This window comes from Ambystoma mexicanum, chromosome 7p (assembly GCF_040938575.1).
Source record: "Ambystoma mexicanum isolate Mex_15411 chromosome 7p, UKY_AmexF1_1, whole genome shotgun sequence".
Taxonomy (NCBI): Eukaryota; Metazoa; Chordata; class Amphibia; order Caudata; family Ambystomatidae; genus Ambystoma; species Ambystoma mexicanum.
In genome coordinates, this window is record NC_090939.1 from 91,702,509 (window position 1) to 91,722,591 (window position 20,083).

A 20,083-nucleotide genomic window follows, 5' to 3' on the forward strand; every position below is an offset into this window, starting at 1 on the left:
GAGGCATCCTACCTTACAAAAGTCTTCAGGTATGGTAGGGGGTGGAAGGGAGAATTGGCACTGTGGAGAGTCAGCAATAGTTGGTAGCGAGGAGGGAAGGAAGCCCCTGTGCTCCAACCTTTGGTGGATCACTGGCAGTGCTGCCTTATACTGCAATGGTGTCAGGCCTGCCAAAGGTCATATTGCATTTTGCAAGAGGAGCCTTTGGTGGGTAATGGGGCATAAGTTTGGGTTGTAGATCTGGAGGTGGCACACATTACAGTGGAAGGAGATTGTGGTGGAAACACTGGGTGCCCTACTCTTATAGATCAATACATTGAGAAATTAACCAATAAGTGGACTTACCATTGCCATACTGCACTTAACATTTACAAAAAGCAGTAGAGAGAGTTTGCTATTGATGAGGTATACATAAGAGCTCACCATTAGCAGAGATGTAGCAGTCACCTTGTGATGCTCGACTTGTTTAAGTTAGTAATCTGCAAAGAGAAGTTTATGAAAAACACTACACAGAAGATTGCAGGTGCTTTGTACAGCACCCCGAATACTTAATACAGCAATACACTGAGCCTGTACACATCTAAACTATTAACCCATTTTGGCAGTAAAATTAAAGTTGCGACGGCTTTTTCCTTGTTAATCGCAGTGCTATGAGCTTAAAGTGTTTTCAAAGGAGTCAGTGGAACAGGTGAAAGAGGTGGCAGTGACTGTAAAACATTTCAACACTGCTCACCATCCTAAATTAGGACAAATATAGGAGGGTAAGGGAGAGAGGGAGGAAGAGCAGGGGAAGAGAGGGTGGGCGAGAGGTAGAGTGATTGAGGGAGAGATTCGACATTAAATTCACTGCAAATTGTAATAGTTCCTATTAAATTCCAGGTGCTACGTCCAAAAGGAAGAGTCCTTTCATTCTAGTCATCAAACAGTAATATCTGCTGGTTTGCGGTGGATACCCCCCTCCAGCACATTGAGATAATCAGTGTTGCACATGCTTTAATGTATTGATGTCACTTGGTGGAAAGAAATCCTCATACACCAAGATTTAAAGCATTCATTCAAGGAAAGAGAAAATCCATTTGAATTAAATGCATAATACAATTACCCGGTTCAGCCACAAATATACCAAAAAAATATAATTACAAAATAGACCATTCCTAAAAAGCGAGGTCCCTTAAATATCAAAATGAATAGTATATCTTCCTCCCATTATGTGCAATCTTTTAACAAGGCCAATAAATAACATGCCAGGGCCATACCAAGACGCCCGGCGTCTCATCATAAAACGACTCCAAAACAAAGGTGGTTAGACATTCTTGATTATGCACAAGTTTATTAAAGTAAAGAACCCTACGTCCTTTCAGAGCTTCACATTCAGGTCTATAACCAATCCATAAATCAGATAGCAGCTAAAGATAACCAAAAGAATGCCAACACTATCTGACTTACAATCAAAATAACCATTCAGAATCCATATTAACAACCCATCAAATGTGTTCCTTGTTCCCTGGCCTCTAGAAATACGAGAGGATTTAAGCACCTTATCAACATGAAATCCAACTCCCTACAGGATTTTGATATTATAGCCTTACAAGAGATTTGGCTTTCTACTCCCCCACCCCCGTGTGGGATCAGCACACTGTTTCCTTGATCCCTGCTACTGTCTCGATTCGAGGTCGCCCGATGGCAGACCTTCTGGTTGCTGTAAAAACATCTTTGAATCTTAAATTAGAAGCTTGGGCCGTCTCCCAACAGTTTTACAGTTGGTGAAGATTAAATCCAGCAAACATTCCATTGCTTTAATAAATGCTAATTGGAATCACGCTGGCATTAGGGACGATGACTGGAATCCTTGTGAGATCTAATAGCTGCCGATCGTGAATGAACATACCATTCTAGATGCCGATGTCAACATCACGTTCATCAAACAAACTTCAAAGCCCTTTCTCCTGTAGCTATATGGTGCAATACACCCATGAAAGAGCGTCAGCTTCATATGCTAAATGGGGGTGTTTGTGGCGATATCCTGCCGGTTGATACCTGGCATAGAGGAAGCCAAGCTGCGCTAATCAACTACGTCTGTACGGACAGCAGTTCGATCTCATTCTCCATTTTCAGGTAAAATTCCAATCTGTTAGCGATCATGATATCCTTTCCCTATTATTGAGGTAGTCTAATCCTAGAAAAACATGTTACCCTGTGTCGCATTCGGCATGAAATGAAATAACGGTAAGGACAGATTTTGTTGGACAGCTAACTCATTGGATGATTTCAACATGAGGTTGGAACCAATAATCCAATATGCGGCGTCCTCTGCAACTCAGATGCCCATTCATATGTTAGTGTTATGCAAATCTTTAAAACCAAAAAGCAGTCGATCTCTAAAATCATCAATAATAATTTACATACTTATGATCGTGAGGTGGCTGAGAAAAAAGCTGCGTTTCGACCTGAGAAAAGAAAAATACACTTGCTCTCTGGCCCCTGTAAAATGGCATGCCTAAGATCACTAAATGTAAATTTTAAAAAAACTGGATAAGGGGGGGCGTGGCTTGGAGCGCCAGCGATGTTGTCGCTCCGCTGAAGCCGCCCGTGGATCGCACGCTGCCGCAGCAGAATTCATGCGGTTCCCTTGGCCGAAATGACTCGCCGACATTAGCAATAAGGAGCGGAACCGCCAGAGCACAAGCGGTCCGAAGATGAAGAGCCTGCAAGGAAGCTCTGCGCCCAAATTCATCGTCTGAAACATAGCGCCCTGCACCCCTCGGAAGAAGCAAGATGGTGGCCACACCCGTGAGCTCAGACACAGCCAAGAAATGGAGGCGGATCCTACGCTGACCCAGGACTCGACACAGAGGAGAGCCCGGGTGCAGCCTGCAGCCTGAAGCCGGATGCACAATGCGACCCAGACCTAACATAACGGTGAGGGGGCCAGCAGAGCTTTAGCCAGAGGGAGCACCCCCGGCCCCCAAGCGTGACGTGTGGCAGCGGAGCCCTGGCGAACCAGCACTCCATAAGCATCTTGGAACCGGCGGGGCGAGTGCCGCCTACCCCAGCCCTGCAGGGCACCAAAGAACGAAGACTCAGACAACCCAGGCCTCCCCCATCAGCCTACTCCACCGGAAGACACCAGGACCCCGCTCCAGCGGGCGGTAACCCTCAGCTGCAGACCCACACCTGTGGACTGGGAGCACCCTAAAACCACGCGCCCCACATAAGGTCCCCCTGGCTGTACAACGAAACCGCCGGTGTAAGCCAACGACCTCGCCGCGACCTGCCTCCCGTGAGTTTCCTGGGGCGCCCCGGCCCAACTTCATTGCCTGCAGAACCTCCGCCACAGCCGCCATGACGAAACAAACGAAGGCTGGCAAAAACTCGGGCATAGCTACTATGTTCTCGATGACAGAAAAGGGTAAGAAACAGGACCCTCCCAGTCTCACCCCGCAAACACCCCGTGGAGGAGAAGAAGCCCTCGCCACCAAGGGAGACCTGGTGGCTTTTATGGCGGACATCAAGTCCGAATTCTGCTCATGCTTAGCAGAACTCTCCTCCAAAGTGGAACAGACTGATCAGAGGGTGACTGAGGTGGAGCAGAGGTTGGGCGAGGTCGAAAATCACTCGCTGGAACATACAACCGCACTAGGGGAGGTGCAGCACTCAATCAGAGCCCTACAAGATAAATACGAGATCCTAGAGTATAAACAAGAGGACCTTGAAAACAGGGCCCATCGGAACAACCTGCGGATCCGAGGAATTCCGTCCTCTGTACCCGACAAAAACCTGGCGGAATACGTCGGAGACTTCTTTCGGTCCTTGCTCCCAGATCTCGATGAAACCCAACTCGTATTAGACTGCACCCATAGACTACGCCCACACCAGGGAATAGACTTGGATCTCCCACCAGATGTCATCACCAGGGTCCATTTCTTCTCTACTAAGGAGGCCATCTAACCGATCAGCCGTACCAGGGACAAACTCTTTCCAGGACTCTCCGCTCCAAATTTATCCAGATCTCTCAATGCTCACCCTCCAGAAAAGAAGGGCGCTCCGACCCCTAGCACTCTTTCTCCAAGACCAAAAAGTGCGTTACCGATGGCTATTTCCAACGGCCTTGCAGTTCTCATTCAAAGGCTTGATGCGACGTATCAGTCACCTGGAAGATGCGAATAAAATCATGAACCCAACCTCACCTAAAGAATCCGCCTCACCAAACTCAGAGCCAACTGGAGGCCCAGACCCGCCCCCCCCCCCGCCGCCCCGAAGCCAAGGCGGTCATCATGGTCAAAGGTGCAGCGGAACAACCGGAAGAGATAACTGAAGATATAGGCGCTCACCACACATTTCTCACCAACCGCTTGACCCTGCCCCGCAAGGAACCATCATCTTCGGGGTAAGGAACATGCGCCATTAACTGCGGCAGCGGGCAATATCCACGGCTCATGCTCGTTCCAAGAGACGTTCCAATTCTGAGTCCTTGGAAATTCACAGTACTGCATCGCTTGTTGGCCCTGTTGGCCAAGGGTGGGACCACTCACACAATGCCAGCCCACCCGCTAGTTAAAGTTACGGCCCCCCGTTGGGGGCTCGTGTTAAAATCCCAAGTGCAGGTTGACCACTTCTCATCTCTCACAAGCGATGGCGGTTGACCCAGGTGCCATCGACCCTTCCCCCCAATCCAGTCAATGGGGGAGAATCTGGCCCCGGATCACCAAAACCTAAGACTCCTCTCCCTCAATGTCAATGGGCTGAACTCTCCCGCCAAACGGAAGAATATCCTGCAAAAACTCCAAGATGAGTAGGCCGCGGTGGCCATGCTGCAGGAGACCCACCTGCTACGAGCAGAATTTGGGCGTCTCCGCTCCCGGATGTATCCACTCCAATTCTTTGCCTCGGGAGAGTCTAAAAAAGGAGGCACTGTAATCCTCTTCAGGAGAGACCTACACCCTCAAATCCTGGGCACTAAAACGTGCTCAGTAGGCCGGTTCATAGCAGTCAAATGCCTCCTCCTTGGTGACTTATATACCTTTGTCTCCGTATATGCGCCTAACTCTGGCCAATCGAACTTTTACAGCACGTCCCTTTCACGGTTCATAGAAGGCCAGGTGATAATAGCAGGGGACTTTAACGGAGTACCAGACACGATAAGAGATAAGTCACACCCTCCGACTCCGAACAACTTCACCCAGGCTGAGCCTCCTACACCTATTCAGATCCCTGGAAGTAGTGGACTCATGGCGGGTCCTACACCCCACTGAAATAGACTACTCTTTTCACTCCTACGTCCACCGAACCTTTTCGCGGATCGACCTCCTTCTGGCGTCCCCTCAAACTCTCGCCTTCGTCAAAGAAGTGTTCATTGGTTCAAGAATTCTATCTGACCACGCTCCAGTGATCATGGAGATCAGAGCCGAGAACCCCATCCCTAACGCTTCCCGTAAATGGTCATTATACGACCCGATCCTCAATGACATGTCGGTGAGAGACAGAATCACAACGGCGATCAAGAATTTTCTTGAAGAAAATCCAGCTTCTGATACCTCCCCAGCGAATAACTGGGACGCCATGAAGGCAGTGATCAGAGGCGTCCTGATTGCACAGGGAGTAGCCTATCATCGTAACAGGCGGCAGACCAGGACAACCTTGGAGGAAGAACTGAAAGCAGCAGAGGAGATCCACAAAGAAAAAGGCTGCCCCCCCAACTCTCCACCTCCGCAAGGGAATCTCTGGAGACACTGATCACAGAAGAAGAGGTTGAGTAAGCCATCAAATCGCTCAAGACACAGGCCCCAGGCCCAGATGGATTCTCAACAAGGTACTACAAATTATTCAAGCACCAGCTAACCACCCCCCCCTTAGTAACTCTCTTCAACTCCTTCAGAGATTCTGGCTCGGTGACCCCCTCGATGCAGGAATCAACCACTGTTCTTCTACCCAAGCCAGGGAAAGACCCGAGACCTAGCCTCCTACAGACCGATAGCACTATTGAACGTAGACGCAAACCTGTATTCCAAAGTCCTTGCGAATCGTCTGGGTCGCATCCTACTGGAGATAATCCAGCCAGACCAAGCAGGCTTCATCCTAAATCGGTCGGCACGGGACAATATCCGGAGAACTCTAAACTTGGTGGACATCGCCACCCGAAAATCCCAAAAACTAGTATTGATGGCACTGGATGCCACCAAGGCATTTGACAAGGTGGACTGGCCATTCATGAAACGCACCCTGGGGGCCTTTGGCTATGGAACAGCTTTTCAGACAATGGTCCTGGCCAAATACAAAGGACCCAAACATTCCTGAGGACCAACGGATCCATCTCGGCCCCGATCCCGCTGTCCTGTGGTACGAGACAGGGCAGCCCACTATCACCTCTGCTTTTTGCACTTACCATGGAGCCCTTTGCCCAGAAAATAAGACAAAACACCCAGATCACAGACCTGCAGGTCGGCCCCTCCCAACACAAAATCGCCTTATATGCTGATGCTGTCCTGCTAACGATCTCAGAACCCCGCCCCTCCCTGAAGCATGCCCTGGGAGAAATAAGCAGCTACGGTGAGGTATCCGGCTTTTCAGTTAACTTTGCTAAATCAACAGCCTTGGGCATTGGCCTCGCCCCGGAGGAGCGGGAGACACTGATCAAGATGAGCCCAATCAAGTGGGAAAACAGAGCCATCCCCTACTTGGGGGTCTACATCCCGGGGGATCCAAAAGAAACATACCAGACCAACTTTCCCCGGCTATTTAAAGAATTAAGGGAGACCTGAGACGCTGGACGACCCAGGAGATCTCCTTAATGGGGCGAATAACAGCCTGCAAAATGAACCTTCTCCCGAGGTTTCTCTATGCCTGCTCCTCCCTCCCAGTGGCAATCCCCGCACCAGCCCTTAAAGACCTACAGAAGAAAATGGTGAAGTTCAAATGGAGGGGTAAAAAACCTAGAATTCCTTACAAAACTACTGGGTGTCTCCAAAATGGGGGGGCTCGGAGTCCCGGACTTGCAGGCCTACAGAGTGGCGGCCCAACTGGCAAACGTTCACGCATGGCAAACACTCAAAAACCGCCCCAGATGGGTAGAACTGGAACAGTCACGGCTTCCCCTACCCCTGCGATTCCTGCCACACATCCTGGACCCCCTCAGGACACATTGGGGAGACCTCCTGCGGGCAACCAAACACACCCTGAGTGCCTGGGACTGGGCACTAAAACGGAAGGACGTCCCGAGAGGCCTGAACCCGCAATCGCCGATTTTCCACAATCCAGCTTTTTCACCCGGATCAAACCCGCGCAATTTTCAACATTGGATAAAGGGAGGCCTTGAGACCCTGGAACAGATGTACGAGGGGGAACACGCCATGCACGTTCGAACGATGCAAGAAGTTCCAACTTCAGGAAAAGGACAGATTTACCTACATACAGCTGCGCCACTGGTGCCCACAGCCCCAAATCCTACAAGCAGAAATGCGCGCCCCGGCTTCACGAACTATCGCTCAAGAACCCCCCCCCATCTCGAGGTAGGATATCTACCTTTTACAGACGCTTTTTGGGCGATTTCCTGGTCGAGAGAACCCGCTGCATGGCCCAGTGAGAGGCCGACCTGGAGCACCCGATAGAAGACCAAACATGGGTAGACATTTGGACCCGAGCACACTCCTCGTCCTCCTGTGTCACCAATAGGGAATGTGCATATAAAATCATGCTGAGGTGGTACTACCCCCCCCCCGCTTAGGCTCCATCACATGAATCTCAGGGTGGACCCCTCCTGCTGGAGAGGATGTGGCCACCCAGGCACCTTTCTCCGCATGTGGTGGATGTGCCCGAAAATCCAGCGATTTTGGAGGCAATGCCTGGGGACAATTACACAAATCACGGAGGCAACGATTCCACTGGAGCCGGGCCCCGTTCTGCTGGGGGTCCCAGTCCCAGCGATCTACCCACGCTTCGGGAATAAGGCGAAACTGTTGACCCAATGCCTTTTAGCCGGGAAACCGCTGCTGGCCCGCTACTGGAAATCCCCGGACGGCTCCTGTTTAGCTCATTGGTGGACAAAACTATGGGACATACTGATAGCGGAAAAGGTGACGGCAGCAAAGGCCGGGGTCCTTCACCGGTTCCAGAACATTTGGAGCCCGGTACTGGAATATGACCAGCGATTTCCCGCCCTGACCTATAAGCCTATAAATGCCCGATGGACCCTGGGAACCTGGGAGGAACCCGAAGCGGTCACAAACTATGGGGCCGCAGAGAGGAGGGCACGGAGAGTGGAGGCCTGGCAGGAGAGTGGAGGGAGGGGGGACGGGTCCGAGGGGAGGGGGCTGGGGGTTAACACATCTTTGCTACTATTCACGATGTATGCTTGTCAACCTACCTTGATTTAAAATAAAAATAATTTTTAAAAAAACTGGATAAAATCCAGGCGAGCACTAATTTATCAACGAGATGCTGAACATATGTTAGAGACACTAGCCTCTTAAAGTTCAGCTAGAATATGAGGCTTGCTGAATAAAGTGCATGGTTCCTCCAGGTGATCTCACAAGTGAATGTCATTCCCAAAGAAGTGTGGCTTACATTTTATAAGACACCATACGCCACTACCCCATTATCAGGTAATAGCATATATTGCACTGGTACCAGTCAACATCAGCTACAATTTGATATTGAAGATATATTATATCATATCTCCAAACTGAGCAGGTCTTGGGCCCCTGGCCCCCATGGCCTGTCTAATCAAATGCTTAAACACCCTATAGCATGGGCCCATATTCTTATGGTATAACTGGCACATTTCACCATCACTGATATTGGATCCCTGGATCCGCCATCTCCTCCGTGTACCATCAATGCCAATCTCCTAACGGCCCTTGTCCCAAAAAAGGAATGTTAATGATGTCCTTCCTCTCAACTCCCTCAGGATTCCCCCTACGCTTCCTTCACAACGCAGACCCTCAGGTTACTGCGTTGTCCCCCATTATCCATCTTTAGTTCCAAATCAACCACTGATTTCCAGATCCGTCCGCCTCACATCCGCCTTCATTTCCAAGGCATCTGCTGTGAACTGGTTGGACAAGATTGAGGTGAAAATGGAGGACTTGTAGAGCACACAACCTCTGAACACTGCTAACACCGCCTGTATATCAATCTGAGAGCTTTAATCTCATGCAGTATGTCCCATATGTCACCCTTCATTGTTCCCTTGGTCTGCTCCCTTTCCGCCTCCTTGTATTGGGGGTCCCAATCCATGGTAAACCGAGGGGTTCTTCTCTCCGAAAACATTGCAGTGACTCTACTGTTGCGAAAGGACTGACAGGGCACTCACCATTCACACTTGCACTCAGTCATGCCAAGAATCACATTCCAAGACCCTGTAGGCTTTTACCTCTGCCTCACTGAAGAGCTTGGCCCACTCTTCCTCCATGCTCCACCACAAAACCAACCAGAAATCTATGGATGCTTGGCCGCCTAGGTGCCCACCGCTCCCTCCACACTAGCGAGATTGCACTCCACACTCTGAGCAGAACAGTCTCTGTTCCATTCCCGCTTACCTGTACAGCGGTCAGCATCGCTTCCCATGGGATGACCCCAGTTAGTGTTGTCCCTTCTGAGCAGCCACCAGGGTCTTATATGTGCTCATTCACCCCCATGTCTCATCTCCTTATCCGGCTCCTACACTGCTCACTCCACTTCTACCCTCTTGCTTCAGCCTTCGGGATAACTTGCTCTTGGGTGGGGTGCTGGGGGGGCGGTTGTGGGCTCTGCTTGCCACCAGCACAGTTTCTGTGCACGGATAACCCCTGCAGGGAAGATAAAGCACTCTGTGGCTGCCATCACACCACACCACTGCCTCAAATGGCATGTGCCGCTCACCAGCACCTCAGGACTAGTACTGAAAACACTGCAGCCTCTGGCATTGCAGCACGCTGCAGTATCCCTCAGCCAGTCTCGACCATTCTGCCTCTGCCGGCCATCTGCCAGCTTGTTCAGTCGACTGCTGCCTCTCACCCCAGCTCCGGATAGGTTGCCGACCTCCACTAGGCTTCTCCCAAGTCACGTGGGGGATTTACTTTAGTTTAGGGTTTCAGGCTCTTCTAAGACATTAGGGGGAGAATGGAGTCTCCAGCGATTTGAATCATGCAGCCATTTTGGTCCACGCCACTTTGCGGTCTACAGATGATAATATTTATTTTATGTACACAAGGTCTACTCTAACAGATTACTTTCAAGTCTCATTCAAATGCCTTCACCTGGTTTTGTGTCAGGCCATGCCATCAATTAGATGCCCCATGACATGAAACAGTATGGTGTTGGTCATTTTGTAAAAGTTAGTACAACAATGTACGCTGGGCATCAGCGAGAGCTGTTAAATGTTGCTTTAAGAGCTTCTGGCCTGCATTACATTATTTTTGTGACTGGTTTGTATGCTGGTGGGTACATAAATATTTTATTTCACTTTTGAGCTGCATTCAATTAGTTGATTATTGCAGTTATTGGGATCATTGTAGTTCAGTGTGGTTAATAAATAAAATAGAGTTTCAAAATCAGCTTCTCCATGCCATGACGCAGAGAGCATATTTTATTGGCCCATTGCATCTTGAACATATTTTCCTAGGTTATGTTTAGACATGCCCAACAATAAGGTTTGTCAGCGTTTTACGGAGTGTATTTTACTGATGTGTGAAAACTTTGAGCCACCTTCTAAAGTGTCCCATAAGGTTATGATACATTGTAATAGATGCATCTTAGTATTTTTTTGTAGAACACGTGCTTACAGATAAGTGCTTTTGCAAGATCATGTAACAATTTTCATTAAGCTGCACAGAGCTGCTGGAAGGTAATGTGGGGGTGATGTGTGTATCACTTTTGTTCAAGCATTTTGAAATGTCTTGTGTATCTACTGTACTGAACAGCATTTTCCAAAGCAGAATGAGTGTTCAAGGTGGCACCGTTCCTGCAAGCTTTCAAAGTTTGGGTGACCATATGTATTCTCACACAATTGTCCATTGACCCAACTCTCCATTCTACCGTTTTCAATCCAACGTGTGAGGAAAAAAAAGAAATAAACATTTACAGGACAAAAGCAGCAGTTTCCAATTCATACATTGCTTCATGTAATTGCAAAGGGCACCGGGCCGATTTCTGGACTATGCAAGAAAGGCACAGGTAAAATGCAAGAAAACACAACTAAGGTTGCAGCGCAAACCAGGGCTCTCCGTAATCTGCTCCCATCATGAAACATTGGGAATTCTCTTCAATGGTGGCAAATCTACAATAACAAGCAATGATAGAGCTAATAGGTCTGGCTTTGCAAAAGTAAAAGGATACATGTCTGTCCTTTGGGAGCTAAAATAAATAAATAAATAATCTTTTACATAGCCAGAACTGTTGGATTTGGCAGCATTTACTTTTCTCCTGCGATTTCGAAAGAACTGCCATACTTTCTTTCATCCTCATGTCTACCTTTTTATGGTGGTGATCCTTTTCCTGCTTCCATTTTCCTCTTTCCGTGGGACTGTCCTCATTAACCACTCGATACATTTTGGTTCTGAGCCAGATTCTTTGCAAAGCAGGCCAATTTGCGCCTCTGTTAAGAGAGCCCTCACTTCACCCAGACGGAATAACATTCGGCAAATGAATTCGAGCAGCTAGGTTTTTTTGGTCCATCTAATCATCTGCTGGTTTCCTGCCAGTCTGTATCCTGCTCAGGATGCTGTACTGCGACAGATACCCTGCAGGTTCTAAATAACAAATCTTGCAGAATCCCTTAGCGGCGTCAGATATAGACATTAATAAGGTACTCCTTGACATGTTAAGGCATAGCATGGGGTGGAGGTGCACGTTTTGCACTGGTTTACCTCCTTAGACTACTAATTTTCATTTGGCTTCTATCACCCCTCTGCATGCACTTTGAAGAGTTCCAGGGTGCAGGGCCAATCCCCACACCGCCCATATTGTTTGATCCCTGTATGGAGCCGAGCTGCCTGCGAGGGTGGCGGGGGCTCTGGCTGCTGGCATCCTCATGTATCACTATGCCCACAATCCCCAGTTATATATGCAGATGTCATCTCTGGCTGATTAGCTTCTACTTTGGACTTTGAATACCTCAAAGTCTGAGAGGCCGTTCCTGACCATCACGGGGATTCAGTCTAAGGGAGTTTTACAATTCTTTGATCACGCTAAACCACATTGGTCTCTGTTCTTCCTGGAGGTTTCTACTCCCAGAGGGCCTCCCCGCCCCTCTTGTTTCCCCTGCAAAAATCTCTTGGGTTTGTTTTGGGTCCGTCACTGCTGCAATCGGCACACGTTCATCTTTTTTTCATTTGAGAGCGACTGTTATTTACAATAATGTTCGTTCCTGGCCATGTATCACACCTTCACCCAGGACTCTTTCTAGTCTTCCATGATTCACGCATGCTTCCTTGAGGGAGGTTCTCCATTCTGCAGCCGGGGGGCATGGGGGGTGGTCATGGCTTGTAGATTTCAGCACATTACTCAAACGCCCATTAAGCTGCACTGTCTGACGCTGCCTGGCAGAAAGGGCCTTAAAATACTCATAATGCTGGTATGCCAGAGATCAAATTTATCTGGCAAAAAAGAACATTCTGGCAGGACTTCCAAGCCATGATCAGCTACATCTGAAATTCAAAGGATGAAGCACTCTGCAACCCAACTTTAATCTTTTAGCCTAATAAATGTCAACATAAGGCCTGGCTTTGGTCCCGAGCAATATGCCGCCATGGTTCTAAAATTTCAAATTATGAAAGAGAGCCTTTAGAGGAGGAAGAAGGTATCAACATGTGTATAAGTGGTTTTATTGTCTTCTTAAACCTATGTCTGTATTTTAGTAGAATCGTCTGGTGCACTTGTGTGCTTTGTTTGCCCTCTGGAAATTAAATTAACCAAATAAATTAAGAGGTTGCAAGAGTGAGCAGTACCTGAAGAAGCCCTTGCACCCCTCACAGGTCATTGCATTGAAGTGGTAGCCAGTGGCTTGGTCCCCGCAAACTCGACAGATCTTGGGTTCCCCATCATCCTCTTCCTCCTCATCCATGCCAGTGTCACCGCTCGTGGCTGCCTCCGACTCCTCATCTTCCACCTCCTGTGGCACGTAGGGGTCCATGATCTTGGACGTGACCTTGCCCTGGTCCTCTGGCACCCAGTCTGATCCACAGCTTGTTTATTTATGGACCTCTGGCCCACATTTATTCAAGGAATCTGCAATGGAGAACCAAAAGGATTGGTGTGAGCATTGTACATACATTGCAAACTAAGCAGCTCAAATACGGACACCATTTCATCTTAAAGGCCAACGGTGTGCATACATTCCATATTTAGATAGCAAACAGGGAAACGGAAACGACTGGGGAGCCTACATTTGAAAAGGGACATTCTAAAAACGTGGTAGGGCCAGGCTTAATATAACAAATGCACTTAAAAGGTAGGAATACAATTTGGCAAGCTTTGCTTGCAACGCTCACCAACCGCAGCCACATTTTCTGCTGTCCTGAGCAGAACTACCCTTACTTCTAGGACTTACTCATTCAAAACAGGAAACTTAAGACTGATTCTGAACCACTTCCGCCCAAGCTGCTCTTCCATTTCGAACGTGAGAACTGCCATTACTTTAGGGTGGGCAACAATGCTCCTTAAGATGCCTGGTCAATAGCATGGACGGACAACCCGCCTGCGTCTAAGCCTGTCCTGCGTTACCAACACTCCTACCAAACTTTGTTTTTGTAACGTTTGCACTCTCCCCCACCCAATTAAAACATAACAAGTGGTTCATCAATATTAGAGAACCAAAATAAAAAGGGGGTGTTCATAACTGCAGAATTTACGAGACACCAAAACATCCATACAACGTTTATTTAAAAAGTAATTTAAGTTTTAAGAACAACAAGGAGGTAAGAATCATTCATATGCTAAAAATAGAGGCCCGCCTCCTAGCCATACATGTGTGGCTAATTATAAAACATACAGACAGGCGATCACAAACTCTTGAAAAGAGCAAGTCCTCAGTCCGCCCTTTCAAGAACAAGATTAAAACATCTAAACTTTGAGAGTGAACCAGAGTACAGTCAAAATTCTCATAATCAAACACCAGTACCCAACTCTGCTGCTTTACCAGCTCAGCCCCCCTAACCCTCCCGGCTACACTTCAGGCTCTTATACCCCCAAACCCTCCTACCAGCAGTATTCCCAACATAATGGCAAATCACCATTGAATTTATAAAGAGAAGGACATTTAGGGAGAAAAATCCCAAAGTCATATTTAGCTCAGAAGGAGAACAATTCAATCTTTAACTACACTGGTCCGTCATTCAGCTTCCCCATGTGCCATAACTCCTGAACCTTTCTAACCACTCTGCCTCATTTAGGTTTGGAAGAGGGAGAGACTCCCATGCAGACAAACGCTGGCCGGTATCACATATGGTGCATCATGGTCCACTGCGTATGCCATTCATGCAGCAAATGGTACCTTCAATACCTTGGACTTTAAAGCCCATCCAGCTCGGTCGTCTCTGCCATCAGCGTGATTTAGAAACGCTTCCTTCATCCGACATCTCAGCTGACTATCATTAGAATCATAAACAGTCAAACTCCTCATCATTGCAATCATATTACGTGTGTTTCCACCCCTCTGGATGTGAGAAACCATGCGGTATTCTCCCAAGCGGACCCCGAGAATCCCTTATTTAGGTGGCCAAGGAAAGGCTGACATGCTCAGATCCCTGCCCTTGGGGGCGAAAGAGTGAGAAGGGATCGCCTGGATGGGGGAACTTGTGCTCGGGGAAATGCCCCAGGTGAGACGTTGTATTATACTGAAGAGGAAGGTGAGGAGGGCGGAGTCCCTGAGGCTTTTGTAGGCTGTACCACATCTGCCTCCCTTCCTCACATCGCATCTCTTGCCCAAATCCAACAAATCCTCCATTTATAAACAAATCCCCTAAGATCCTGAACCCCTGAACAGTCAGAAACTACCCGAATACTCAGTCATTCTCCTTCCAAACCCTCTGATTATTATTGCCCGCACTCCCAATCTGCTCAGACAGAACACTACCATTCCCACAATTCCCCCATGTCATTTTATGATAATAATCCCGGTCATTCCAGCTTGTTTCATAAACCCTACCAATTTCACCCTTCTGAATTTATCAAAACCTCTAGGACGAAGAATATAATTGCTCATGACAGCCCCCCCTTTTCCGACACGGGACACAATGGACTAACACTAAAATCGTTTGCCTGACTTTGCCTGACCCTTGGGTTGTGACTTGTCAGTTAATTGACCAGAACCACTCACACCGTACAGCCCATTACTTTCCCCACAGGGATAAAATGTGGACCACGAGAGCACAATACGAGCAAGACACAACGATAACTAGAGAGCTAACTCAGCATGGCAGTTCAAGGGGAGAAAGATGGAGCGAACCGAGATTGTGGAAAGGAGAGAAGCGACCTTGCCCTTTTGGACCAATGCCTGTGAAACCTCCACAGAAGGAATCGTAATACCGCAAACAATAGCCAGCGTATGTTGCAGCAGATGTCAACGGTACACCGGGCCCTCCTCCGATGATTACCAATCCAGGGAGAGACACTTGCCACCGTGGCACTGGCCTAGACTCCAGAGACAAAAAAAGTCCTGCGGTTCATCATAGCCTGTGAGTCGAGGGGAGAGCTGATATGAAACCGAACTGTGTTGAACAAAAGTAGCAAACGGCTAATTGAAAAAAGTACAAAGAAATGTTAAGAAGAGAGGGGAAAACCACAGAGGAGTCAGGCAACACATGGGTGTTCACTTGAGAAACTCTGGCCGATTACTCTATTGTTGAAACTACCGTTACCAGAAGGCCTTGGGAACAGCATGAGAAGATGGTCAAACTGGTCATACCGGGGGTGTAGCAAAATCCTCTATACAGTCGAAAGTCTTGGACCGGCAAATGAAAGTAAAGCTAAGGGAAGGGAATCCTGCACTGTATGGATTGCAAAAGTTGGCAAGAGCGAACCCGATGGAGGGATTCTGATGAAAAGGGGGCAGAGTCTGACGTCCCAGTAAATAGTGTGTTGACAAGAGTGAACCAGGCAGAGGAATGTCCACAGTGAACTGTTTAATAAGACATTAAGATTTGCGAACGTTATGGGAGATTGTGTTGAAAAGCCGTAGGGAACCCTACGGAGAGAGGCAAACAGTCGGGTAGGGTCTGCGCCCAGAAGAGGGGCACCCAGGGGTGAAAAGGTATCACCCAAGTACAAAGAGAAGAAGGACTTTGGAACATTTGTTGAACCTTTTTGGGTAATTGTGAACTTGTCAGGCCCTTGGAAGCAAGAACCCCAGCTACCGAAGGTCCTGACATCATTAAGAACTTTTTGTGGATCTGAACTCAGAAGTGGGGGATCCAGGGATAAGAAATCATCACCTAGCAAGCATATGGAAAGGAACTCTTGGTTTATTATTTTTGATACACCAGGTCCTCTGAGGCAAGAGACTTTTTTTGTAGAAAAGAGACTTAACCCAGAAGGCCCAGATAGCTGAAAGCGGCACTGTTGGCTCACGCTTGGAAAGATAGAGTGTGTGCTGTGGAATCCCACCTTATCCTGTGCGCAAAACGTGGGGAAGAGCGACTGACTACCGCATCTTGGACTTATTTGTGAACACTTCATTCTTTCTTGTGAACTCTACCCCACACTTTGTTTTTATTTTAAGTGCAAGGATTGACATTACTTTTTTCCTAGTATAGGCCCTTTCATTTGACAAGACGCCATTAGGACTGCCATAGTTGATGGTCAAGCTTACTCCCAGCTTAGATTTAGATTGAGCGTTTTTCCAACCCGCATGTACAGTTTAGTAAACACCCTTCAACTGTGATCACTTGTGTCTTGTCTTTACTGTTGTCATCACGAGTTCCTTACATGGGTCTTGCAGCACTCTGGCCGCAGCAAGCCATCTTTCATTCTATCATTCCTGCTATTTCATCTGTCAAGTGATTGTAATGACACAATCAAATCTGACCAGCACATATTCAGTTCAATTTACACATTGGAAGACTGCCCCTATCTGGCCTTCCAAGCTAACTAGATTGAATGGCCCGGTCAGGTTAGGGCCTTAGAAAACACCACTCACTGCATCTAGTAGTGAGATATCATCTATGATGTTAAAAATGGTTATGCCCGACTATCTTGGTGACTTATGTGGACGGGAGATACCTAGGGCATGAAGGGAGCTTCTACTTGCTCGCAACGACCAAAAAAAAGCTCTACTACATGGGGAGGGTTCTTCGCAGATGGGGAATGATAGGGGGGTTGGAATAACCTGAGTTTCCAGCCTGGCTGAGAACAGGGAGGTTTTGGCAAATGGGCGGAGGGTGGCCTGGTAAGCCTACAGCAGATTTACAAAGACAACAGGCCAATGGCGTTTGAAAAATGCAAGCATACTTTCAATTTAAAAGAGTCTGAACGTTTCAGATAAGCGCAGCTGAGGCACTGGGCTTCCCACCCTCACATGAAGGGGGCTACCAGGCCCCTTTCCACTCTTGGGTTGACACTACAGGAGGGCATGACAAGGGGGCGGATCTCAAAGGTATACAAACTCTTGGATACAGGAGACACGGTCACGCGCTTGCCATACATGGCCAAATAGGAAGGTGATTTTGGGGGGGGGGGCCCATCGAGGATGAGGAATGGCTGAGAATATGGGGGGTGGGGGGTCGGATGCTCAAGTCCACCTGGTGCGTTACAGAAAGGGAATGCTCCTAGACGTTTTTTTAAGATGGTACCTCACCCCGGAAAGACTGCACCACATGGACAGCGACTACCCTGTTACTTGTTGGCAGGGATGCAAAGCAGTGGGCTACCACTTTCACATGGTGTGGTCATGGCCTAGCCTAAGGTGGCCCTTTATTGGAAGGAGGGGCTTGCTAGAATAAAAGATCACAGGGTTGACTCTCCCCATGGACGCATGTGTGGTGATATTGGGAGCTATGGGTGGTGGAGTGTTCCCCCTCACTGGTCCAATGGCTACTCTAATTGGGCACTTCCTGCTGGAAGCAAAACTTGCCATTGCATGTACCTGGTTGAGGCCCAGGTGGTTCAAATGTGGTGGGGTTAGAGTCTGGGACATCCTGGTGGTGGTATGCCAAGTAGGTCTCCGCATTGACTTTATTCATTCATTCATTCATTGACTTCTCCGAGATACCCCGCAATGGTTGTCAGGGCCCCAGTGTTCCAGCACTTTTCCTCTCTGTGATCCCACCACCTTACCCCTGGAAATGAGTGTGCGGCCGGAGACGGGGTTGGGGGGGGGTCTATTGGGGGAGGTTGGGGGAGTTTAGGGTCAACCAGACGCTCTCACCGCTTGTCTGTACTGTATTGAACCCCAGTGAGTGTGGGGGTCCCTATGCCTCGACATTGGTTACATTGTGCTGTACCTGTTGATATGCTTGTTTCATGTATTTTCTGTACTCACATGTTAATTTAAATAAAGGTTTTTGGGGGGAAAATGGTTATGCCCCTGAATAATGTTAATCATAACAAACATGTATGTTGTGTTGTTTTTGGACCACTATAACATTTGGTGTTAAACATACTGCCGAGGGTGGGTGCAGTAACAGACACTAGTGGCGGTGCATACCCCGTTTCATGCAATCACTCTTTCAGGTGCCATTTTAGTTCACAGTTTAGCACTTTGCCGAGGGTGGTATTGGATATGTAGTGGTTTCATTCATGAAATGTTTTTTATGATCAAATGTGGCTACATTCATAGCCGTGCCGTTTTAAAAATAAAAAAATGGTGGCTTTGTATGAAGTATTAATAAAGTCTATATTTGTTTAAGCTCTTACCATATACATTTTTTATATATAGCAATCAGTGGTACATTTTGCCTTCATCTGCCCCCTTTTCACAGTGAGGGGATACTTTGAATTTATATGATCCATTATCTGGATATATCTCCACTTACTGGGTACCTTCATTTGGTTTAGAAATGCATCATGTTGGAGGTCACAGTCTTACTCATGCAAATAAGTTGGAATTCTCTGGCCCTAACCTGAATGTTCTTTATCTCATCACCAAGCCTGTTTAAGGCAGTCAATGGTACAATGAATACTGCAATGAGCAGGGGAGGGCTGGAACACCCCCATCGTGTGCCTTTACTGAGAGAAAAAGTTGACTATACCCCATTCACTGGCAACGGCACTGAACATTATTTCCCCTAGTCATGCATGCAAACCAGTTGGCAAAGAAGATTGACGTGTTTCTCTTAGAAATCTCCAGCTGATCTGATTGAATGCCTTTTTGGCATCAAGAGAATTCAGAACCAGGTTAGTTTGGAGACCGCGGGCAGCATGAATTCGGTCATTGCTTTCCCACCTGGTCAGTCTGCATGAGGTCAGGAAGATTCTGGTTTAGTCTAGTTGCCCGCACCCTAGTTAACAACTTGGCATAGATAAGAGCCCAACATAATTCCGAGAAAAGGTGCTTAACTATCCCCTGTCAAAAGCATTCAAATGGTGTTGGGGGGTAAATTCCTAAACTTAAGGTCCATCAATTTCTCAAATTCTAAACATTTTACAGGTCACATAGTCTAAATAACAGGAGTGGGAAGAACACCTCACCCTCCTTCCATGTTCCAAACAGATTGTCAGTTAAGGCTTGGGAGAAGTATGGGCTTCCTAAGACTGGAGTCAAACAGGACTGGTAGCATGCTATCTTGACCACGTCAAAGAACAAGTTACTCTCTTACCTGGTAACGTTCTTTCGATGGGATGGTCTGACAACGTATTCCATATCTATGACAATCACCACAGCTGTGCTGCTTTCGGAAACTCTTTCGGCGTCTGCGTCGATGACGTCGATACAGTGTCCTCGAGGGCCCCTGTAGTGCCGATGTCAGAAGATGTTATAAGTAGGACGCACAGCGCCCATAGCCTCAGTTGTAGCTTTTTTGCCCAATCAAATTGCAGAGTAAAGGACCGCCTTGCCAAAGGCCAGTTCCTGCCCATGGATAGAATCTAAGGAGTAGTGTCGTACAAAAGTATGGACCGAAGCCCAAGTGGCTGCTTTACAGATGTTACGAATAGGAACACCCCTCTGCAGGGCAGT

The 20,083-nt window shown here is 47.8% G+C and overlaps 1 protein-coding gene across 1 annotated transcript in view; it reads right to left on the minus strand.

Annotated features, from left to right (window-relative positions):
• NR1I2 (nuclear receptor subfamily 1 group I member 2) overlaps positions 1 to 20,083 on the minus strand; it is an 812,250-nt gene that overhangs the window by 301,450 nt on the left and 490,717 nt on the right. The window contains exon 2 of the mRNA XM_069635851.1: positions 12,921 to 13,200. Within this exon, the coding sequence (XP_069491952.1) occupies positions 12,921 to 13,105 (185 nt within the window). The 5' untranslated portion in view covers positions 13,106 to 13,200. The remainder of the gene's footprint in view (positions 1 to 12,920; positions 13,201 to 20,083) is intronic.